At 38.7% G+C, this 25,876-nt stretch overlaps 1 protein-coding gene across 2 annotated transcripts in view; it reads left to right on the top strand.

Moving 5' to 3' along the window:
* Positions 1-25,876, top strand: part of CEMIP (cell migration inducing hyaluronidase 1) — a 263,138-nt gene that overhangs the window by 187,394 nt on the left and 49,868 nt on the right. For both annotated transcript variants that reach the window (XM_007479273.3, XM_056806007.1), the window contains exons 12-14: positions 4,821-4,996; positions 6,371-6,580; positions 23,318-23,523. In XM_007479273.3, coding sequence (XP_007479335.1) covers positions 4,821-4,996; positions 6,371-6,580; positions 23,318-23,523 — 592 coding nt within the window. The remainder of the gene's footprint in view (positions 1-4,820; positions 4,997-6,370; positions 6,581-23,317; positions 23,524-25,876) is intronic.

Genomic DNA, 25,876 nt, shown 5'->3' with positions numbered 1-25,876 from the left:
GACTCCAAGTCTAGCCCTCCTTGGATTATGTCATCACTGCCTCTAAACTTGAGCTAATGTTATACAGAAAAGAAAGAGTTTGGAGGGGGCAGGTGAATTTGGAGGCGGGCTGATATATTGAACGTGGAGTCAGGTTAAGAAAGTCTCGACTCTGGAGAAGGATAGTTTGGGATTATGGCGGGACCTTGACCCCACTGGGGATGATTAGGGTCTTTATAGAGTTGAGAATATGAGGATATATGGGGGGAGGGAAGAGGTAACTCTAAGATGGCAAACTTAGATGGATGGCAAAAGAGTGAAGACATCGACAGTGTCTTCACTGGAGTGTGAGGAGGTGGTTAATTTGTGGAAGCAATACTGAGTCTGAAGAGCAACCTGGGTTTTAGTCATCCCCTAAAACAAAGGGAATGTCACCTAACTTCTCAGGACCCTAGGTCTCTCTCTAAGACTAAAAGTTATGGATGAATTGCCAATCTGCAACAGTTGAGGGATTTTTGATTATTGGAAATTATCAGAATTGATAGAACTTTATAGCTATGTCTTTTTGTCTCCCTCTCTCTGTCTCTCTTTTTCCTTTTCTCTCCATATAGCGATGTATTTAAAATAAAAGAGCTATATATGTATATATACATTTGCATGTATATATTTATACATATCTTATTTTTATATACATTTGTATGTATGTATACATATATCTCATTTATTTAAAACATTTTCTTTTAAATATTTGTATGTGTATCTATCTATCTATATCTATCTACATATCTCTTTTATTTTAAGTATTTAACTTAAGGTGATATGGAAATAACCAAATGAAAATATTCAGGTGCCTGCTACTTGTAACTAAGGTGAGAAATCAGGACTCATGGAAGATATTTAAAGGGCATCTATTTTGCCATTAGTTTTATTAAAAGCATTTTTCTTGTTAAAGAGATGTACTTAAATTTTTTTTTAAATAAAGAGGTGTACTTTAGAAGAAAAAGCACTGAATTTGGAGTTACAGACTCGGGTTCAAATCCTAGATCTGCCACAAATTACTTAACCTCTAAAAGCCTCGATTTCCTTATCTGTAAAATGAAGGAATCAGAGTAGATGGCATCAGAGATTCCTTCTAGCTCCAAGTCTGTGTTCCTATAATCCTAAATTCATGGCAAGGGATGGGAAGAATTTCAGTGTTATTATATTAAGAAATGATAAAAAAAGAAAGTTTATAGCATGGAAATGACCTTTGAATGAATGATGGTGGATAGGTAGGGTCTCTAAGAAGAGAATAGCTATAAAGAAAAGAACAGAGGCCCAAGATAGAGTATTTTACCTAACCAGGCCTTAGTTTCTCCATCTGTGAAATGAAATCTAAAAATCCTTGCCCTGGGTTTGAAATGAAATGAAAATTCAAATGAAAATTTGAAGTGAAAAAATATTTCATTAGGAGGACATGAAAATATATGAGTTATTTGATATGTGACAATTTAATATGAAATTTGATTTTTGTGTTCCCATTGCTGATACCTCGCTATGGACCTTTAGGTCTGATTGCTCTCAAAAGCCCTTCCTCTTGACTAGTCCTGGTTGGTGTCCAGAGAAAGGGAGCCTGTAACTAGCCTTCCCAAGATATCTCCTTTCTAGCTGCTTAAAATTTAAAGTGTAGATCTAATCACCTTGGGGGAACTAGGAGGCAAAGTGGATAGAGTGGCCTGGAGTCAGGAAACCCTGAGTTAAAATCTGGCCTCAGACATTTACTATCTATGTGACCCTGGGCAAGTCATTTAACCCTGTTTGCCTCAGTTCCTCATCTGTAAAATAAGCTGGAAAAGGAAATGGCCAACCACTCCAGTATCTTTGCCAAGAAAACTACAAATGGGGTCATGAAGACTCAGAAATAGCTGAACAACAATTACCTTTGGCATTGCTCCTTCTAATAATTCTAAAAGGAGCTGGGCTAAAAGTCTTCCACGATTCCTTACAGCTCTAAGTCTTTGATCCTATGCTCAGAGTGAGGGACAATGTCAATATTGAGAATTTGACTTTTTTTCTTAATCTAAATTTGATCACTCCTACAGCAGTTAAGGAGACCAGTCTATTAGGAAGCAGTCTATTATTCCCAAATGTTTCTCTAGATTAAAAAAAAGTTCCTAAAGAGAAAATGACTCTCACAGCCAACATTTCATGACTATGCCACTTCTGAGTGAAGAAGACCCACCATGCCATTAGGAACCTCCAGGCTTATTGGTGCTCATTGCTTGATGCGAATTTTACAACTAGTTTCCCAGATCCCAGCCTGGGCTCCTGTTCCAAGAGGAGCCAAACCTTTTCCTTTCTTTTTTAGACTTATTAATCACCTTTAAACACATCTTGAAAATAATGAAGTAGTCAATCAATGTTAAAAACAATTATTGGCTATTCAGAGAAGAATGGCGAGCTGACTTTGTGGTCTTGGAAGACCTAAGTTTTATATGCTGCATTTGCCATTAACTTCTCAGGGCTTCAGACAACTTCCAAAGGCTTTATGCTCAATATGAATAATATCAAAATAGGTTTTGATCAATAATACATGTATAACCCAGTGGAATTGCTTGTCGGCTCTGGGAGGGGAGAGGGAAGAAGGGATGGAGAGAATATGAAACAGGTAACCATGGAAAAATATTCTAAATAAATAAATATTTTTTAAAAAGACTTTATGCTATAAAATAGTTGCCCATCTGCATCAATGAAGGCTAGGTATATCCACACAAGGATTTCCCTCCATTGATAAAATCATCCCTCCAGACCCCATCATCCTTTCGTACCCACCAACCCAAAAAGAAATTCCACTGAGCATATAGAACACTCATTTCCCAACAATGTACATTGACCATCCTAAGCTTGCTAGGCTTTTCTTTTTGATAGTCATGGGTCTAGCTACATTCTTGCTTGTGTCAACTATAAACTCACTCTACAGATAGAGTGTTTACTCAGTGACTCTATAATCTGCTTTTACTGGAATCATGTGGTCTGTAGAACTGACTCTCACTCTTCTCATAGGATAGCAAACCAGACAGAAGACACTGTAGGTGTCTGTTAGATGAAGAAGAAAAAGTACCCAGTAGGAGCCAAGAGGCTCAGGTCTAGTCCCGGCTCTCTTGCTCACTGGTTATATTATTTGGAGAAGTCAATTAACCCTCTAGAGGCATCCCAGGATTCTGAATCATCACATAAAGGCATTGGACTCATGAATTTCAAAGTCCCTTCTAGCTTCATCATTCTATGACTCTCAGAATAAGGTGTCCTTCCTTATGTACTGTGCTAGACATCAGAGATATTCTTGTTGCTTACTCAGTTAGTCATGTCCAATTATTATTCATGATCCCATTTGGGGGATTTTCTGTTTCTTGGAGTGGTTGTCATTTCTTTCTCTGGCTTATTTTACAGATGAAGGAACTGAGGCAAACAGGATTAAGTGTCTTGTATCTGAGGCCATATTCGAAGTCAGCAAGATGAGTCTTCCTGACTCCAGGGCTGGCCCTCTATCCACTAAGCCCCCTCCAAGGCATCAGGGATACAAAGACAAAAAAAAAAGACCATCCTTGGCCTCAAGAAACATTTGTGCCCTCTATCAGGGAAGACAGCCTATACATTAATATGTATAGATTAAAGAAATGCAAAATAAGCATAAGGCAGATTTGATGGTGACAGGGCACCAGCAACTGGGATTTTTATTAATAAGATGACACTTCAACAGAGTTTAAAAAGGAATATAGGATTCTGAGAGGTAGAGAAGAGGGAAAAATTCATCCCAGGCATTAAAGGACAGCCAAGGCAAAGGTAAGGAGATGGAAGATGGGCCATCCTGGGTACAGAGTAGGAAACAGGTCAGTGTGGCTAGACTGCAGGATGAGGAGAAATGTATAATGGATAAGATTTTAGAGATAGATGGGGGCAGACTGTGAAAGACTTTAATAACCAGACAAATATTGTTGTCTATTTTTTTTTAATTCTAGAAGGCAATAGAGATCCAGAGTTTATTGGATAGGGGAGGACATAGTCAGATCTTTACTTCAGGAAAATCCTTTTGACAGCTTTCTGAAAGATAAGTTGAAGAGGGGAGAGACAAAGCAGGGAAGCCAATTAGATAACTATTGCAGGAGTAGCTAGTTGCCTCAGTGGATAGAGAACCAGATCTGGAGATAGGAGGGCCCAGTTGCAAATCTGGTCTCAGATGTTTCCTAGCTGTGTGACCCTGGGCAAGTCACTTCACCTCCATTGCCTAGCCCTTAGCACTCTTGTGCCTTGGAACCAATACTAAGTATTGATTCTAAGGCAGAAGGTAAAGGTTAAAAAAAGGAAATATTGGACTGTTGGAGATGACACTCAGAAGAGAACCAATGGCAAGATATAAATAGCAAAAAATCATCTTTAAAGAAATGATGTTTAAACAATGGAAATTATAAGTGTATATAGAGAAAGGATTGACATGGGCCCAGGACATAACCTTAGGGGATAGCTATAATTAGTGGACATGATATGGATGATGATGCAGCAAAGGAAAGGAAGGAGCATTCGCAGAGGTAGGAGGACAATTAAATGAGAACGATGTCATGAAACCTAGAGAGAAGAGATTGTCTGGGAGGAAATGATGTTCAGCATTGTCAGATTCTGCAGGAAAGGCTGAGAAGGATGAAGATTGATAAAAAGTCATCAGATTTAGCAATTAAAACATCATTAGAAACTTTGGGGAGATTCATTTTAGTTGACTAATAAATCTAGAAGCCAACTTGCCATCCAGTTATGCCTGCTGCCTTCAGAGCAGAGAATGAACCTGAGTGTGGCCATTCTTTCCACAGGAAAACCAATGTATCTCCACATTGGGGAAGAAATAGATGGTGTGGACATGAGAGCTGAAGTGGGACTCCTGAGCCGGAATATTCTGATCATGGGTGAGACAGAGAGAAAATGCTATCCCTATAAAAACCAGATCTGCAGCTTCTTTGACTTTGATACCTTTGGTGGGCATATCAAGGTATGTGTGTGCCTATATAACTGGCTTGAATACAGTAGAATTGTAGTTTGCACCATTGTTATATAATGGTCTTTATGCACTAACCTCCCCTGCATGGACCCTATTCTCTAGGCGGAATGGAATACTTGCTCATTCTTGTACACAATCTTTTCATCTCCCACCTCTCTCCTTTTATATAAGTTGTCCCTCATGTTTGAAATATGCTTTTCCCTCTCCTTTTCCTCTTGGAATTCCCAATGATCTTCAGTGCCTTTCCTCATTCTCAATTGCTCATTCTTTCCCATTCCAAAACTGCTTTGTATTTACCTTGTAATAACTTCAAACTGCACTCAGATCATCGGAATAGTGTGTATAATTAGGAGAGACATTGTGGTGTTGTGGTTAGAGAGCCAACTTAGGAGTCAGGAAGATCTGGGGTCATGTCTAGCCTCTCATAATACTGCCTGGGAGACCTTTTTGATTGAGTCATTTAATCTCTCAATGCACTAGGCAACCCTCTAAGACGCTGAATTGTCAAGCTATTGTAGATAATACTTTGTAGACAAAGCTTCTTCATGGACAGCTGCCATCACCAATGAAATTATAGGTCTGTTTTTTTTTAATAGCTCACATTTATATAGTAGTGACTATGTACTAGTCACTGTACTAAGTACTTTACAGTTATTATCTCATTTAATTCTCACAACAATCCTGGGAGTTAGGTATTATTATTATTTCCAGATGAGAAAACTTGAGTCAAAAAGCAGTTAAGTGAGTTTCCCAGGATCACACAGCTAGTAGGTGTCTGAGGTTGAATTCAAACTCAAGTCTTCCTGACTCCAGGCCCAGTGGTTTATCCACAGTACCACCTAGCCATCTATACTACAATTCACTAAGTTAGGTGGATGTTGGCAGAGATGCACAGGTTAAACAAGATATCTTTTGCCCTCTAGGAGTTTATTGTCTGGTAGAAGAAATAGGATACATGCACAAACAATAGTGCTACAAAATAGAGTGAGATACAGTCAATCAAGCATATAATTTTCATCATTTCCTCACAGACTGTTGTTGGTTACTAGGATCAGCTATAGGAGCCAATATTCTATGTGCATCTATGTTCTCTAGAAAGAAATGAAGAGAAATTTATCAAGTTCTGGATCAAGTCTAGTTAACAGGCATTTTTGTGCTGGGCTCTACTGAGGATACAGAAAAAGGAAAAAGACAGTTCCCCTGAGGAACTGGAATGGGGATTGATGGAGAGCTTTGAGGGGGGGGTGGGAATCTAATCCTTAAAATTTCACCCACTGTCAGGTACTTTATTTTTAGATGTCTTACTAGATCACCTTTATCAGTGTTGGGAGGATGCTTTCTGACTTCTGACTTTTCTGCTTCCAGTTTGGACCTGGGTTTAAGGCAGCTCATCTTGAAGGTGTTGAACTGAAACATATGGGCCAGCAAATCATGGGCCAGTATCCTATCCATTTCCACTTGGCTGGTGATGTGGATGAGAAGGGAGGCTATGATCCACCCACTTATGTGAAAGACCTCTCCATCCACCATACGTTCTCCCGCTGTGTCACAGTTCATGGTTCCAATGGATTATTGGTAAGAAACTGTAGATGAAGGGCAAGTAGGTGGCTCTGTGGATAGAGAGCCAGGCTTAGGCACAGAAGGTCCTGGGAATGTGGCTTCAGATACTTCTTAGCTATGTGACTGAGCAAATCATTTAACCCTCCATTGCCTATCCCTTATCTCTCTTCTGCCTTGGAACCAATACTTACTATGAATTCTAAGATGGAAGATAACGAATTTCAAAAAGAAAAAAGAAAAGAAACAATAGGTGAATAATTGACTCAGGTGAAGGTTTTCAAATGGTACTGTCACATCCTGCCCCATGGTGGATAGAGGACTGATTCGTGTGAGTGATTAGGATCAATATACAGTGCAGAAGAGATCAATCCCCTTTCTTAGGAAGGAGGTTCAAGTCATGATCTGAATGGGTAAAGGATTTAGTGTTGGGTCAAGCCAGAATTCAAAGAGTGAACAAGCCTATAAAGTGAAACATGAGACATGAAAGAATTCAGAGCCATGGTCCAAAGTCAGGAGGTGAGGGGGCAAACCAATCAGCACAGGTTAAGTCAGGATAACATTATGAAGAGAAGAGTTTTTGTTCAGTCATTTTGCTGTTGTGTCTGATTCTGCACGCCCCCATTTGGGGTTTTCTTGGTTGAAATGCTGGAGTGGTTTGCCATTTCCTTCTCCAGCTCATTTTACAGATGAGGAAACTGAGGCAAACAAGGTTAAGTGTCCAGGATCAACCAGTCAGTAAGTGTCTGAGGTCAGATTTGAATTCAGGAATATGAATCATCCTGATTGCAAGCCCAGTGCTCTATCCACTGCACCACCAATACTAGTCACCCAAGAAATAAAGCTTTGTCCCAAGCAACTTCCCTAACCAAGACAATGATCTTTTAGGCTTTCAGCTCCACCCTCTTCTTTCCTCCTTGTACTGTTATGCTGACATAACTGCATACTCAAGCACTCAAGCAGTCCCCAACTTTCTAAAATCTTGCAATTTAAAATTCTGTGATTCAAAGGTTCTCTGAGTCATCTATCCTGTAACTGTTAGAATACTGGATGCAAGGGAGAAACCTAGTTCATGGTCAAAGGAACTTAACATAATTAAAATCTCTTGGTATGAAAACAAAGGATACAGTGAGCACTGGTGCTAAGCTGTGACATAGTCACCTTGGTTCATTTTTGTCCTAATTCTAGGACATGACATGGTTCACTTGAAGCTGAACCAAGATCTGGTCCCCTCTGCCAGGACTGCAGACCAATTGACTGAGTGACTCACTGCCCTTCCTCCCCCTCTGGAGTACATTCTTTTATACTTCAGAGCAAACAGGCTTTTCAGACACATTTTACAGAAGCACCAATCCATAGCAAGAAAACCCCAAGCACTTAGGTACATGCCAATCAGAAGTAATCCAGATAAGAAGGCATGCCTGGGTTGCCATTATTTCTTGGGTGCTCGGGTGCTTGCAGATATCAGTCACCCTGGTGGTTTCTGTCAACAAAATTCTCCTCTACTCCTCAGGGAAAGGAGCAAAAACTGAAGCAATTCCATTGTGTCCCTTCTCCATTTTGATGCCCCAACCAATTAAAAGTTAAATAATGAGGATGAGATATAAAATGAAGAAGGACCATGGGACAGTGCATTCGGAGTCAAAGAGTCTAGGATCGAATTCCTTGCTCCTCCACATGGCTTCAGGAAAGTCACTCTTTCCAGACAACCTCTCTTGTCCTCAGTTTCTTCATTTGTAAAACAAGAGGGTTGGCCTCAGTAACCATAGAAGGTTCCCTCAGATCAAAACCCATGCTCCTAGATTAAATACACAAATATACAATGCTTGTAAACCTCAAAGCACTATGAGAAGGTCCAGGGTTATTAAAAATCTTTACCATGGGTGTGGCATTAATTATCTTCCAGGCACTTACGTAATCTTCATCGTCTTGTTGGGGGGGGGGGGGTAGGAGTTCAGAGAATGGAAATCTAGATCCCTAGAGAGGTGATGATTAATTACAGACTGGAGGAAAAATAGAAAAAGGTCATTGGCAGACTGAAAAGTTGAAATCAGGGATTTCTGATTGCCAGTCTTATACTAAAGACCATTCAGTCACTGAAATTGGTAAGTGCTGACATGTCTCTGGTGTCCCTCAGTATCTAATTTGCTATTGTCTGGATATTCTGTTTCCCAGCATAAGCTGGCGCCTTGTTCGAGTTGAGTGCTATGAAATGCCATTTTTTCCCTGCACTGGGATCACTCAGGGAGTGCTAGCGTGGCAGAACTAACTGCTGGTCACATAGCAAAGGAAATCATGCAGAACTCCTGTGCATTAGCATCTGTTTGTCTGATAAAGAACTGAGAGATAACAGTACCAACTCTGATAGGCTTTTGGTTTGTTATGAGAATAAGTTTTCTTTGGCGGCACATTCCACAATTTGTTGTTGTTGTTGTTGTTGAGCTGTTTTTCATTTGTGTCTGACTCTTGCTTACCACATTGGGGGGATTCTTGGCAAAAGTCCTTAAGTCTATTTCCTTCTCTAGATCATTTTTCAGATGAGGAAACTGAGGAAAACAGGGTAAAGCGACTTGCTCAGAGTCACAGAGTTAGTAAGTATCCGAGGCTGGATTTTAAATCAGAAAGAGAAGACTTCTTGAGTCCAAGTCTGGCATCCCAGCCATTGCACCATATCCTCAAATGGGATTACAAAGCATTGGATGTCTGAACTACCACATTATGCTTCTCAGCAAATAAGAATTAAGTGCCTACTAAGTGCAAGATCTTATAATAGATGCTAGGAATTGCAAGTTGAAATTCAGTGGCTGCCTCCAAAGGGCATATACTCCAGGAGGTTTGCACCATGAATAGAATTCAAGTTAGAATGCCCAAAATGCATAGAATGTAGGTTTAAGGCTATTCATAAAAGTTAGTTGTAAATGTAAAACCTACTTCTTCACCTTATTATTGAATGTTAAATCCAAGTCCATTACTTTTTTTTAAATTAAGAGCATAAGAGAAATATAAATTTAGTGCTCAGAGAATTCAGAAAAGGAAGAGTTTTCCATTGGGTGCCTAGTACATAAAGCACTATGCTTAGAATCAAGAAGACACATCTTCTAAGTTCAAATCTAGCCTCAGACATTTTCTACCTCTGTGATTCTGGGTAAGTCACTTAACTCTGTTTACCTCAGTTTCTTCATCTGCAAGGCAAGCTGGAAAAGGAAATAGCAAGGCATTACAGTCTTTGACAAGAAAAACCCAAACGGGGTCACAAAGAATCTGACAAGACAGAAATGACTGAACAACCACAAAGGGGTGGCAAGAGTCACAAAAGGTGACATTTGGGCCAAGCTTTAAAGAACAGGATGGATTTCAGCAAGTAGAAAAAGGGAGGGAGTAAGGTGTGCATGAAACATTCCACATATGGGGAGATCAATAACATCAAATGTTGCAGTGAAGTCAAGAAAAATCCCAATTAAGAAAAATCCACTGGGTCTGATAATTAGGTGACTAGTAGGTGGCCTCCTAGTTTCAGCAAATCTTAAGGGCAGAAAACCAGATTGTAAGGAGTTGAAAGGTGACTGGGCTATGAGGAAGAGAGCCACTGTGCACAGGCTAGTCTTTTTTTGAAGTTTGTCATTGCACCTTACTGTGCTTAGCAATGAGTTCTGCTATGCCAGCACTCTCTTATTCTTGAAGACAGGTACCAGTTGATCCAGTACAGAAAAAAAGACATTTCACAGCACTTAAATCAAAAAAGCTTCTGAGGAAGAAGAGAACACTCAGACAATAGCAAATCAGATGCCCAAGCTAACCCAAGTGGAGTTATCTTTAGGGGCTGGCAGAGTAAAGCTAAAGCCCATGGCTAACAGAAGATATAATGGTTAAACTAAAGCTAAGTATAGCCCAAACCGATAGTCTTTGTCCTTGGTCAGCATTTTAGTAAAGACTGTTATGAGAAAGACTTTCAGAATAAACTTTGCCTTCATTTCTGACATGGAATTTGTTTTGAGCTGTTCTGGTGTGTTTTTAGGCTTCAGACATAACAGTGGAGGGGGAAGAGTTCTTTTAACGAAAACTAGGTAGGGGCAGGAGCATTGGAAATGTTGAGATTGAAGTTACAAGAAAGAGAAAGTATTATTAATATTAATGATTTTTATAAAATTATATATAAATTAATAATAATATTAATAAGAAAGCAGGGTCCTGGGGGATGTAGAAGATAATGAGATCAATGGAATAGGCTAGTCTATGAAAGTAAAAGTAAAACTTTAGGATCTGAGATGGAAGAGAACAGATATGGTATGGGTAAAAACAATTTTTTTGAGTAGCAGTTGATGAAGCTTATATGGAATGGTATTGATACCTTCAATAAAGTAGTATGCAGGGGCATCTATTGGGAATAAAGGAGGCTTGATATTTTGATATTGATAACTAGAAAAGATTTGGAATTGTCATCATGGGAAAATGCTATGGGGAGTAAAAAAAGATTAATTTAAAATTTTTTTAATTTTAATTTAATAATTTTTTAAATTTCTATTTTCACTTTATTTGGGGTTTTATCTTGGGGTTTTGGTTTTATGTGATTATTCTCTTACAAAAATGAACAGTATGGAAAATGTTTTGCATGATAATACATGTATAAACCAGATCAAATTGCTTAACATCTAGGAGAAGGGGGAGGAAAGTAAGAGAGGGAGACAATTTGGATCATATGACTTCAAAAAACTTATATAGAAAATTATTATATGTAATTGCTATTACATGTAATTATTACATATAATTAGTATACACAATTACTTGTAAAATGAAATATCTTAGCCAAACAATTGCTACATAGCAGTGAAGGTCTAATCAAAGCTACTTCATATAATTTTGTGGCCTTCATCAATAGGATTTTCTTTGCCCACAACTGTACTAGTAACAAAATATTTTATCTTTCATTTAATTTTCTTTCTAATTTGCTACTCTGTTTTCAGAGTGAAATGATCGTATGTCCATTTTAAAGTTCTGTTCTATTTTTAGAACATTTAAAAATGTTTCATATTTTTAAATGTTTCATATTTTTCTGTAAAATGGAGAGACATCAATCATAGCAGAATGGGTCGAAATGAGAGAGGAAGACACTGCGTAACAGGATTCCATCTTTCAGTAGCATTGTGGATAGTGCAGGTGTAGAATCACTGATATGTAAGTATACACCCAGAAAAAGTACTGATTTTAGCCTATCTTCAGGAAATCTTCCTGATTGCCACACAGGACTGATGCCAATCCAAATGCTCAGCCTTCGGCATTTTCTGAGTGCCAAAAAAAAGATGGTCTTCTATTTGGAAATTACAGATTTCTTTATGGTACTTCCTAGTAAAATCCAACTTACCAGGCCATCACTTTGAAATGCCACAAGAAACCAGTTTCCCCAGCCAAAACAGCAGCAGTGAAATGCAGACAGAATGATGAGACTGATGAAAAGAGAATGCTTTTTCAGTGTTATTACGCAAAAGCAAATACCCAACAACCGCACCCTAGGAAGAGATCTTGAGTTTCCTGTCTGGCATCTTCCTCCTTGGGATAAGTGAGGACTTCATTACCAGAGCAGAGAGTTCTAAATGTTGGAAACTTGCCTTGGGAGTTGGAATCCATCTGCCCCATTTTGCACTGGCCATTTTCCCTTTGCATTTATACTTCTTATTAAAGGGCCTCGCCATTTTGGAAACGCCATCCATTGCTGACAGCAGTCAAGAAATCAATTCAAGTCTCCTGTACGATATATTCTACTCTGATATTAAAATCTATAGCACATTCCACCAGGATTGTGTAAGCCCTTTTTTACTACCTACATGCCAGGAGCTGGAATGGAAGCAATTCTCAAATGGACAATAACTTTCTAATAAGAAACAGTATTGTCTTCCTCATGTAAGACTTTCTCTGCAATCAAGCTTGTGAGCACAAATGTTGGGAAAAGCTGGTTTTCCCAGACAACTTTCTTTGTTTGGATTAGAAATTTGTTTCCAAATGTACTTATTCTCCTAGTTATTTTTCAAGGTATGGCCAGTATTCCTTTCAATGGAGAAACAATTAGTGAATTCATGAATCAGAATTCTGTTTATAATTCTCTTTGAAAAGAATAAATATTTGTTAGCTTAAGAGTTTGTGGCCTGACTAACGGTATTAGCACCAGAAAGCCTCTGGCTGCTGTGTCTCTATAATGAAATATAACAGTGAATTAAAATCCATAAATCTAGAATTAAAAGGAAACCTAAAGTTAATTTAGCCCAACCCCAGGCCCCAGAGTTTTTAATGTAACTTGTCCAAAAGTGTTATATAATAGAACCAAGATTTGAACTCAAGTCCATTGATTCCAAATCCAGAATTCTTTCCAATTATATCTTGCTGTTTCCTCTGAGAAATGTAATATATTTTCATTTCTTCCTGGTTACTAATGAAATTAATCAAGAGAAAGAGTATTAAAATTCATACTTTGTAACAAAAATATAATTAGAAACTGTTAGGCCAGGTGATGAAAATGACCTCTGGATCATAGAAAGGGATAGAATCTTAGGGATAATAGCCTTCCTCATCAACAGCACAAATCAAGATTGTTTTGTTGATGGTATAGTTAAGTATATGGTTATAGAGTTAAGAATATGTTAATAATGTAGATTAAACTTAAAAGTGATACCAGCATATAACATATAATCTGTAAATAACAATGCCTAGTTTTGAACAGTTTCTAAGTTCAGAAAAATATGAGAAAGATGACTTCTCTACCCTTTCTTTTATCTGCCACAAAGGGGAAATAGAGAGAAAAAAAAGAAATGACCATTTCTTCAGTAACTTTCACCAGTTCCAAAACAGAATTAAATTTAAGCCTCCTAGAGAATGAGAAGGAATGAATGGGAAAGCATTTGTTAAATGTTTGCTATGCGCCAGATCCTTGGTCATCCACCTTCTTTTATTCCCACAAGTCCTGTGCCTTAGGAAGGATACAATGGTGGAAGACAGCTTCCTTACCATCACAGAACTAATATTCTCTCTGAGGAAGTAAGACACATGTACAGATTATACAATACAGAATAAGATAAGAGCTGAAAAAGAGTTCAAAATGCAATGAGTCTATAGAGAAAGGAGAAATTACTTCTGAGTAGAGAAGTTGAGGCAACCTTCATAAAGGAGGAGGGAGGGAGAAGCATTTATAAAGTGCTTACGATGTGCCAGGCACTGTGCTAAGCCCTTTCCAAATAATATCTCATTTAAGATGGGAACCTGACTTTGAAGGATGGATAGGATTTTGAGAGGAAAGGGGATTCCAAGTAGAAGGAACGACATGAGAAAAGGCGAACTTGGTGGACGTGACATGCTCTCCCCCTGAACCACAGTTAGAAAACCACACAGCTAGATTCTTTTCCTTGCAGTCAGCAACTAGGGAACATTCTTCAGCTTCCTTTGGTAGCTTGCTTCCCCATGAAGCACCTTTTAGTCAAGTAGCATGAAATACAATCAAGAGCATAAGCAACAGGGCTCCAATGGGAAGGACAGGGATGGAAGGCCATCTGCCAGGTGCCATGCTTGCAGGCTTCGATCTGCAATTCATTTGACATGGCAGATCAACAATGGACCAGTGGCAGTCTCTTGGTTATAACATGCAACAGATGCATTTACTAATAGAGCTACTTGGGCTCAAGTTGAAAGTAGCTCTGTGAGGAATGTAAATGTGTTGATTAGTATAACTATATCACAGAGTTTAGACTTGGAAGGTACCTCAGCAGACACCTATTCCCACTCATACCTGCAAAAATTATACCCATTATAGCACTATAGCTTGAAGATTCATATGAAGAGGTCCTCCCTACCTCCTGAAGAAGAACTTTCCACTGTAATTATTAGAAAAGTGCTTTTTTTTTTTTAATGTCAAGACTCTTTATAAGTTCTCCAGGTTCTGTACTCTGGGAACAAACAGAAAAAAAAATGTCTCTGTCCCAGGTGACAGTAATTTAAATACTTGAAGATAGTTATCATGTTCCCCCATCCCCCAAGTCTTCTCCAGGTCAGACATTCCAAACAATCTTCATTATCATGGATTGAGACTCTTTTTTTCCCTCTTCTGGATGCTCTCCAGCTTCCTAAAACATGGTATCCAGAACAGAATTCCATGTTCTAGCTGTGGTCTTTCCAGAGCAGAACATAATGGTAGTATCACCTCCTAATTCCTGGAGGCTACACATTTTTTTGTTGTAGCCAGATTATTTTAGCTTTTTTTGCATGCCGTATCATATTGTTGACCCATATTGAGATTTTAGTCCAGTAAAAACATTTTCTTTTTCAGTCAAACTAGTATCTAACCCTGCGTTCTCTATCTTGTACTTGTAAAGCTATTTTTTTAACTCAAGTATAAAATTTTACCTTTATCTCTATTGAAATTTATTTGTCAATGATTGCATTACATTCAGTTCAAGTACATGTACTATAATGGAATCTCAGAAAAGTATATTAGAAGTGAGGATTTCTTCACAGAGATTTAAATTCTAAGTTAAATAGGCCCTTGTGATAATCTTTTCTATTTGATAAGATAATTAGGGCTCATTGGAATGAAATATGATGAGCACCTAATATTCAGTCTGGGCATGGGAATATAGTGAAGAAGGAAGAGTTTGGATTAAATGTGAAAATATTTTTAAATGATTTAAGGAGCAAGTGTATATATAAAACAAAACATACATCAAAGCTTGCAGTGGAACCCCAGGACTAGTTGGGGAAAGCTAGTCAATAGAAAGTCAAAATAAATGAGGGAAATCTCCAGGATCAGTTCCAGGGCCCTCCACCCCCAAATGCCAATGTTGACTGGTCCTACCTTCAGTCAGATTACAGCACAGACATAGAAAGTTAGCAGCACTTAGTTCTGAATATGTTTCCATCTCTGGTTCGATGGTTACTGATATCTCATGTCCATGTTTCATCAACCCCCAAGAGAATGCTAAGAGGATGACCAAAAGGATTAATGATGGATGCACAATTTTCCCAACAATTACATATTATTTCCAGGTCCTCTTAAACTCTCCCAAAAGATCCAAATCCCCTTTTTGATCTCATCCCACTCCTCTTATCATTCATTCCTCATTTTGAATGGGAAGAAGATAATAAGAAAGATTAACCAGTATTGCTGTTGAGTTGTTTCAGTCTTGTCCAACTCTTGGTGACTGAATTTGGGGTTTTAGCATCTCACATGTCTTAAAGAGTTAGTAAGAAGCTTTTTAAATTTTATAATATTTTATTTGATCATTTCCAAGCATTATTCATTAAAGACAAAGATCATTTTCTTTTCCTCCCCCCGATCCCCCATAGCCGAAGCGTGATTCCACTGGGTATCACATGTATTCTTGATTCGAACCCATTGCCATGTTGTTAGTATTTGCATTAGAGTGTTCATTTAGAGTCTCTCCTCTGTCATGTCCCCTCAACCACTGTAGTCAGGCGGTTGCTTTTCCTCGGTGTTTCTACTCCCACAGTTTATCCTCTACTTATGAATAGTGTTTTTTCTCCTAGATCCCTGCAGATTGTTCAAGGACATTACACTGCCACTAATGGAGAAGTCCATTACGTTCGATTATACCACAGTGTATTAGTCTCTGTGTACAATGTTCTCCTGGTTCTGCTCCTCTCGCTCTGCATCACTTCCTGGAGGTCATTCCAGTCTCCATGGAATTCCTCCACTTTATTATTCCTTTTAGCACAATAGTATTCCATCACCAACATATACCACAATTTGTTCAGCCATTCCCCAATTGATGGGCATCCCCTTGTTTTCCAATTTTTGGCCACCACAAAGAGTGCAGCTATGAATATTCTTGTACATGTCTTTTTCTCCATTATCTCTTTGGGGTACAGACCCAGCAGTGCTATGGCTGGATCAAAGGGTAGATATTCTTTTGTTCCAAATTGCCCTCCAGAATGGTTGGATCAGTTCACAACTCCACCAGCAATGAATTAATGTCCCTACTTTGCCACATCCCCTCCAGCATTCAATGCTTTCCTCTGCTATCATGTTAGCCAATCTGCTAGGTGTGAGGTGATACCTCAGAGTTGTTTTGATTTGCATTTCTCTGATTATAAGAGATTTAGAACACTTCTTCATGTGCTTATTAATAGTTTTGATTTCTTTATCTGAGAACTGCCTATCCATGTCCTTTGCCCATTTATCAATTGGAGAATGGCTTGATTTTTTGTACAATTGATTTAGCTCTTTATAAATTTGAGTAATTAAACCTTTGTCAGAGGTTTCTATGAAGATTTTTTCCCAATTTGTTGTTTCGCTTCTGATTTTAGTTACATTGGTTTTGTTTGTACAAAAGCTTTTTAATTTGATGTAGTCAAAATTATTTATTTTACATTTTGTGATTCTTTCTATGTCTTGCTTGGTTTTAAAGTCTTTTCTTTCCCAAAGGTCTGACATGTATACTATTCTGTGTTTACCCAATTTACTTATGGTTTCCTTCTTTATGTTTAAGTCATTCACCCATTTTGAATTTATCTTGGTGTAAGGTGTGAAGTGTTGATCTATTCCTAATCTCTCCCACACTGTCTTCCAATTTTCCCAGCAGTTTTTATCGAATGGTGGATTTTTGTCCCAAAAGCTGGGATCTTTGGATTTATCATATACTGTCTTGCTGAGGTCGCTTGCCCCCCAGTCTATTCCACTGATCCTCCTTTCCGTCTCTTAGTCAGTACCAAATTGTTTTGATGACTGCTGCTTTGTAATATAGTTTAAGGTCTGGGACTGCAAGGCCCCCATCATTTGTGTTTTTTTTTCATTATTTCCCTGGATATCCTTGATTTTTTGTTATTCCAAATGAACTTTGTTATGGTTTTTTCTAAATAAGTAAAGAAATTTTTTGGTAGTTCAATGGGTATGGCACTAAATAGATAAATAAGTTTGGGTAGGATGGTCATTTTTATTATATTGGCTCGTCCTATCCATGAGCAGTTAATGTTTTTCCAATTGCTCAAGTCTAGTTTTAGTTGTGTGGAGAGTGTTTTGTAGTTGTGTTCATATAGTTCTTGTGTTTGTCTCAGGAGATAGATTCCTAGGTATTTTATTTTGTCTAAGGTGATTTTGAATGGGATTTCTCTTTCTAGTTATTGCTGCTGAGCTATGTTGGAAATATATAGAAATGCTCATGACTTATGTGGGTTTATTTTGTATCCTGCAACTTTGCTAAAGTTGATGATTATTTCAATTAGCTTTTTGGTTGAATCTCTAAGATTCTTTAAGTAGACCATCATGTCATCTGCAAAGAGTGATAACTTGGTCTCCTCCTTGCCTATTTTGATGTCTTCAATTTCTTTTTCTTCTCTAATTGCTACTGCTAGTGTTTCTAGTACAATGTCAAATAATAGAGGTGATAATGGGCATCCTTGTTTCACTCTTGATCTTATTGGGAATGCATTTAGTTTATCCCCATTGTAGATGATATTAGCTGATGGTTTTAGATATATACTTTTTATTATTTGTAGGAACGGCCCTTCTATTCCTATGCTTTCTAGTGTTTTTAATAGGAATGGGTGTTGTATTTTATCAAAGGCTTTTTCTGTGTCTATTGAGATAATCATGTGGTTCTTGTTGGTTTGCTTGTTGATGTGGTCAATTGTGTGGATGGTTTTCCTAATATTGAACCAGCCCTGCATCCCTGGTATAAATCCTACCTGATCCTGGTGGATGACCCTCCTGATCACTTGCTGGAATCTTTTGCTAGTATCCTATTTAAGATTTTTGCATCTATATTCATTAGGGAGATCAGTCTATAGTTTTCTTTCTCTGTTTTTGACCTGCCTGGTTTTGGAATCAGTACCATGTTTGTAACAAAAAGGAGTTTGGTAGAACTCCCTCTTTGCTTATTATGTCAAATAGTTTGTATAGTATTGGGATTAACTGTTCTCTGAATGTTTGATAGAATTCACTAGTGAATCCATCAGGCCCTGGGGATTTTTTCTTAGGAAGTTCTTTGATGGCTTGTTGGATTTGATTTTCTGATATGGGATTATTTAAGAATTCTATTTCTTCTTCTGTTAGTCTAGGCAGTTTGTATTTTTGTATATATCCATCCATATCACCTAAATTGGTGTATTTATTGCCATATAATTGGGCAAAGTAATTTTTAATGATTGCCTTAATTTCCTCTTCATCGGAGGTGATGTCCCCCTTTTCATCTTTGATGCTGTTAATTTGCTTTTCTTCCTTCCTCTTTTTAAATTAGATTGACCAGTACTTTGTCTATTTTGTTTGTTTTTTCAAAGTACCAGCTTCTTGTCTTATTTATTAAATCAATAGTTCTATCACTTTCGATTTTATTAATTTCTCCTTTAATTTTTAGGATTTCTAGTTTGGTTTTCTGCTGGGGTTTTTTAATTTGATCGCTTTCAAGTTTTTTATTTGCATTTTCAATTGATTGATATCTGCTCTCCCTAGTTTGTTAATATATGCACTCAGGGATATGAATTTACCTCTGATTACCGCTTTGGCTGCATCCCAAAAGGTTTGAAAGGATGTCTCGCCATTGTCATTTTCCTCGATGAAATTATTAATTGTTTCTATGATTTCTTCTCTAACTAAATGATTTTGGAGTTTCATATTGTTTAATTTCCAATTAGTTTTTGATTTGGTTTTCCACGTACCATTACTGATTATTATTTTTATTGCCTTGTGATCTGAAAAGGCTGCATTTATTATTTCTGCTTTTCTGCATTTGTATGCCATGTTTCTGTGACCTAATGTATGGTCAATCTTTGTGAATGTGCCATGTGGTGCTGAGAAGAAGGTGTATTCCTTTTTATCCCTATTTATTTTTCTCCATATGTCTATTAATTCTAATTTTTCTAAGATTTCATTCACTTCTTTTACCTCTTTCTTATTTATTTTTTATTTGATTTATCTAAATTTGATAATGGTTGGTTTAAGTCTCCCACTAATATGGTTTTACTGTCTATTTCCTCCTTCAATTCTCCTAGTTTCTCCATTAGAAATTTGGGTGCTATATTATTTGGTGCCTACATGTTGATTAGTGATATTTCCTCATTAACTAAAGTCCCTTTTAACAAAATATAATTACCTTCCCTGTCCCTTTTAATCAGGTCTATTTTTGCTTTGGCTTTATCAGATATCATGATTACCACTCCTGCCTTCTTTCTGTCAGTTGAGGCCCAGAAGGTCTTACTCCATCCTTTAATTCTGACCTTGTGGGTGTCTACCGCCTCATGTGTGTTTCTTGAAGACAACATATGGTAGGGTTTGGGATTCTAATCCATTCTGCTATTCGTCTACGTTTTATGGGTGAGTTCATCCCATTCATGTTCAAAGTTATGACTGTCACTGGTGGACTCCCTGGCATTTTGATATCCTTCCCTAATTCTAACCTTTCTTCTTCAGCTCTACCTTTTAGTCCAGTGATTTACTTTAAATCAGTCCCCCTTATCCCCTCCTTTGATATGTTTCCCTTCCTAGTCCCTCCCTTTTTGTTCTCTCCTTCTTCCCCCTCTCCTTCCCTCCCTTTTTTGTGTTCCCTCCCCCCTACCCCCTTGGTTTTCCCTTCTCCCTTCCCTTGTTGGTTAAGATAGAATTCAAGATCCCAATGGATCTGGATGTTCTTCCCTCTCAGAGTTGATTTCCCTGAGAGTAAGGTTTAAGTAAAAACTCTCTTCCTCTCCTTCTTATAGGAGTTTTCTTCCCCTCTCCTTCCCGTGTGAATCTTTGTGTGAGAAAGATTATTCTATTTGGTCTTTCTTTTCCCCCTATTTATACATTACATTTTCCCCACATGTTAGTATATATAGAATGATATAAATGTAGTCTTTATAGAAGAGAGTTTGAGTAAAAGAAAAAGATAACATTTTTCTCCTTTTCCCTTTCCTTCATATTTACCTTTTCAGGTATTCCATGCTCTTTGATTTTCGATATCGAATGTTCCACAGAGCTCTGGTCTTTTCTTTGCAAAAAGTTGGAAATCTTCTATTTTGTTGAATTCCCATACTTTCCCTTGGAAGTATATAGTCAGTTTTGCTCGATAGCTGATTCTTGGTTGAAGACCCAGCTCTCTTGCCTTTCTGAAAATCATGTTCCATGCCTTATGATCATTCAGAGTGGAACTTGCAAGGTCTTGTGTGACCCTGATTGGCATTCCTTTATATCTAAATTGTCTTTTTCTGGCTTCTTGTAGGATTTTTTCTTTTGTTTGAAAGCTTTGGAATTTGGCAATTACATTCCTGGGAGTTGTCTTTTGGGGATTTAGTGTAGAGGGTGTTCTGTTAGCTCTGTCAGTGGCTGTATTGCCCCCTTGTTCTAGAATCTCTGGGAAATTTTCTTTGATTATATCTTGTATTACGATGTCGAGTTTGCTGTTTATTTATGGCTTTTCTGGAAGTCCAGTTATTCTTAAATTATCTCTTCTTCCTCTATTTTCCAAGTCTGTCACCTTGTCAGTGAGATATTTTATGTTCTCTTCTAATTTCTTGGTCTTTTGGCTTTGCTTTATTAATTCTTGCTCATTGTCTTCGAGTTGCCTGATTCTGACTTTTAAAGCCTGTTTTTCCTTTTCAGTTTGGTCAAACTGGTTTTGTAGATGTGTGAATTTCTTTTGCATTATTTCCCACTTTTCCTCCCAGAAGGCTTCCATCTTTTTGATCCTTTCCGATTCAAATTCTTCATGGGTTTGTGGAGAGTTTCCATTTCCTTTGGAAGGTTTCGGAGCATTTGCTTGTGTTTCCTCTTCTATCTCCTCTGCATTTTGTATTTTTGCTCCATAAAATATGTCCAAAGTTGCCCCCTTTTTCTTGTTTTTCTTGGAATTTTGGGGCTTTTGTGCTTCTGTGGAGTTTGCCATCTCTATCTGAGTGGGGAGGACTAGCTTTTCTTATCTCTGTCTGGTGTTCAGAGGTTTTAGCCCTAGGCAGATTGTCCGTTCTATGCAGTTGTTGTTCTGTCTTCCTGGGGAAGCCAGGAATTGCTGGTGTTTCTGTGTTACTGCCCTCCTCAGTTCCCTCCTGATGCTTCTCTATTGCCTTACTTCCACACTCTAAGCCTGGCTTGGCCCTTTCCGCGGGGTGTTTGTTTCTGTGCCTTAGCTGGCCAGGAGAGCCAGCACTCTGAGGGGGGAGGGGCCGCGGCTTCCTGGAGCTCTGAGGGCTCCTGATAAGATTAACTTTCTCTGGGTTGAACTGAGTATGCTTTGAGGCAGGGACCTTCTGTGAGACTCAGATGGAAGGATCCAGCCAGGGGGCTACAGGCTCCCCCTGTCTCTCTCTGTTTCCCTGCTGTCTGGGTGCTCCCGCGACTGGGTCAGGTTGTTTTCAGGAAGTGGCCTTCAGAATAGCTGGCTCCCGAGGCCCTTTTGCCAGCCCTGAGGGTTACTGTTGTTTCAGACGACCCTGCTCTCTGAGGGGTGAGTGGCCGTGGCTTCCTGGAGCTCTGAGGGCTGGTGATAGGATTAACCTCAGACTGAGTATGCCCTGAGGCAGGGACCTTCGATGAGACTCAGATGGAAGGATCCGGTCAGGGGGCTACAGGCTCCCCCTGTCTCTCTCTGTTTCCCTGCTGTCTGGGTGCCCCCACGACTGAGTCAGGTTGTTTTCAGGAAGCGGCCTTCAGGGTAGCCGGCCCTGAGGCTCTGAGGTTCCCTCTGCTGCCTTGGACTTAGTACTCTGGGTTGGGGGGATGGGTCCTGGGACCTTCCTTCTACCTACCCCTTAGGTCCGAGTGATCTCGTGTTCTGGCTTTTGGGGGGGGGGCGTACCTTTTGATCCAGGTTCAGGTCCAGGAGGAGGATTCCCGGGGTCTATGCTGTTGTTCATTTTGAATTTCGGTGCCTTAGGAGCATTCAGTTTGAGTTTGGTAGGGAAGGGTTTCCGGAGATCTGAACTTTAGCTTTCTCTAAGCTGCCATCTTGAATGGAAGTAGTAAGAAGCTTTTTAAAAGAAAGTAGATGTGGTTATAAAGTTCTACTCAGAGAATAGGAAGTGGGATTTGTATAAGGGATATATTTTCTTTCCTTACTTATCTTCCAAATTATTCTTAGCTCCTTGAGTTGTTCCTAAGGAGAAAATGTAACATATTATATTAATTTGACATTTATTGAAAGAATTGGGGTTTATTGAAATACTGATTCATCAAGTGGTAAAGCAACTTGATTCAAGGTTAACATCTAACAATAGAGGATTAAAGGAAGACAATAGGTTATGGAGTATATAAAGCTCAAATGGGATTCTGCAACTTGTAAATTCTGCTATACAATCTGAAACTGAGGGACTAGAAGTGAATTCTATTCCTTTTTGGGGCCTCAGTTCTTCTTCCAGTAAAAGAGAACAATAATTTAAAAATCTCCAGACTTCCACACATCTTTGGCATCTGGCCAAATATGTGCCAATGCATGATGATTTTCCCACTTTGGGGGTAACAATATGTTTAGCTTTTGGGAAAGAGGAAGGATGGAACAGGAACATGATAGCTCAAGAAATAGCAACTAGGTAACTGCCAGAATAAACACCTCTTTACTCAAGAAGAGGTGTTTCAGACTGGGTTAGGCTTAAGAGTTCCATTCTCCTTCGGGGAGTCAAAGGGTAACTTTCCTGCCAGTGAATCGCATTCACTTCTATGGCATTGCTGGCCTACTTTGCTTCCTTCTTGCAAATAGATGCTTTGTCTTGGTTAATGCCAAGGTGTTATGCCTTTCTTCAAGAAGTAGGTGGCTAAGAGTACTAGCTGAAATGTTGCCTTTGTCTTGATTTCTAAAGGTGAAGGATGTTGTGGGCTATGACTCCCTTGGCCACTGCTTCTTTACTGAAGATGGACCTGAGGAAAGGAACACCTTCGATCACTGCCTTGGATTGCTGGTCAAGGCTGGAACCCTCCTCCCCTCCGATAGGGACAGCAGAATGTGCAAGATGATTACAGAGGATTCCTACCCAGGATACATCCCCAAACCCAGGCAGGATTGCAAGTAAGACCTAAACCTCAAAGCTTCTAACATCCAAAATAGCAACTCAAACCTCAAAGTTGAAACAACACAAAGGGAAAAGCCTCTGGGAAGTCACACTGGGCACCATGTTTACCCACTTAAGACGTATAAGCAAGTCTGTATAGTTTGAAGTAAATATTTATGGTGTAGTGACTGAATTCATTAGAGTACTAAATCCAGAGTTAGTCAAAATAACTACTAATTCGGTCCAAAATAAGTTTGTGGCTTGTATTATCTGAATAACGACCCCCACTCTTGAAGGTAAGGTTTTAAAAGGAAAAGAAAGAATTAATGGTATAGTGGAAAGGGTAGTGGCTTTTCAGTAAGGGGAATTGAGTTCAGATTTAATCAACCCACAAACATCTTTTAAGCATCCTCTGGCTTTGTGACCTAACTAGCTGTTTCACTGAGCTTCAGTTTCCAACATCTATGAGAAAAATGAACAAAAGTAATTGTGGAGGCTTTCAGCTCCAAAAGGCATGATTCAATTGGCGTATCAGGCCCACATGTTTAGTTTAATGTCAGACTCAACCTTATTGCCAGTTAAGCCTAAACCAAAAGGCCGTCACTTTAGTATTTCAGCTGCAGACACCAAGTTTTGTGAAACAATTCAAGTAGAAAAGCCAGTGCCAGCCATGACATCATCTTCTGATGTGCTTTGGGACATCTTAAGAGAGAGGCCAATAAAGATTTAAAAGACGAACAATTCACCAAGTATTTATCAAGCCCTTCCTGTGGGCTTTAGCATTTTGCAGTAAACCAAATGACTTTCCACATCAGAACTGACTCTCCTGGATTCCATGATGTACCAAGACTTCCTCTCCAGATCCAAGATGCTATTATAAATTCTTGCAGCTGCTATTCCAAATGTTGGGGGTCCACAGGACTACTTCTGCCAGCATTAGCTTTTGCAAAGTGGACAGCAGGATTGAGTATGATCCCCCTTTTTCTTAGTTGCATTTAATCTGTTTATGGACTAACCCTCAGTGTGGCTTTCCAAATATAAGTTAAATGCAGCAGCTTTCTGTGAACTATTTATGTGATCATCTCAGATCAGAGCCAGAGTTTCATAACGTAGGATCTTCTCTCTGGAATTAAGCTAGTAGCCTGAGGAGGAGGGCAAGAACCCAAAGAACCCAATTTACTTCCAAAAAGCTATGCTTTTGGAGGAAACATAGTAAGAAAGCAACTTAATGTACTGGTCAGAGTACGTTAGAACTTTAGAATCTAGAAGAACTAGGTTTGAATCCCAACTTGCTACTTATTATCTATGTGATCTTGGGCAAGACACAACTACTTTGGAAATCATTTTTCTTATGTATAAAGTTAGGAGTTTGGGCAAATGGCCTTTCTATTCTAAATCTATTGTCCCTACTATCTTGTATTTTTGAACCCTTTCCTTCTATCTTAGAATCAATACTGTGAATAGCAGTAAGGGCTAGAAAAATGGGGATTAAGTGACTTGTCCAGGATCACAGAAGTAGGAAGTGTCTATGTCCAGATTTGAACCCAGGACCTCCCATCTCTAGATCTAGCTCTCAATCTACTAAGCCACTTAGCTATTCTCTTCCCACTCCATGCCAACTATTTTTTTAAAATGATTGCTTTGAGGAAATCTTGCTCCAAAGATTGAGCAAATAAATGATATGGAGCAAAGCACATATATAACAATAATTTCCAAGACACTGTCCAAGTTTGTCAGGGAAAATACTGAAACAGTGAGGTCCTTACTGGCATAGAAGAGTTATGCAACTTCTCCACCACGCAGCTTCCTTTTAGAAAAAAAAAAAAACTTAAATCCTAGGAGAAACTGACATTTCTCTAACTCAAAGACTAACAACACATAGGTTATAAGGAATTGGTGAATGCGTGTTATAACAAAGTTTGGGCTACTTTAAAATGTCCAAGTGTCAAATACTGGCATCAAGAGATTATTGACTGTTGTCATGGGTTTAGTGGATTATTAAAATGGTGATTGATTCGGACACATTTCCAGAAATATCTGCCAGTGACTTTGTAGTGTCACCTCCTGCCATCTGTCAGGGGAAGTTCAAAAGCAAAGCAATGATTCTAGCTGAAAATGCTCCTCACCATTAACATGCAGAGACCAGTACCAGATGGTAGGATTGATGCTTACAGATTGTTTCCAAATCTGTCCCCGTGTCTCATTGGTCAGTTCAGAGGGAAGTACATTACATGAGTTCTTTTGACACAATTGTAGAGGCAGTTGCTAGGGCTGGACTCTGTCCCCAGAGTGGGTCAAAAGCAGATGCCCAAGACTTTTACAGTTTACTGGGTAAAGTTTAAAGAAAAAACATTGTTTCTGTTCTCATCA

This window comes from Monodelphis domestica, chromosome 1, assembly GCF_027887165.1.
Source record: "Monodelphis domestica isolate mMonDom1 chromosome 1, mMonDom1.pri, whole genome shotgun sequence".
Taxonomy (NCBI): Eukaryota; Metazoa; Chordata; class Mammalia; order Didelphimorphia; family Didelphidae; genus Monodelphis; species Monodelphis domestica.
Note: the sequence above shows the minus strand (reverse complement) of the source record. Positions and strands in the feature narration are given on the sequence as shown.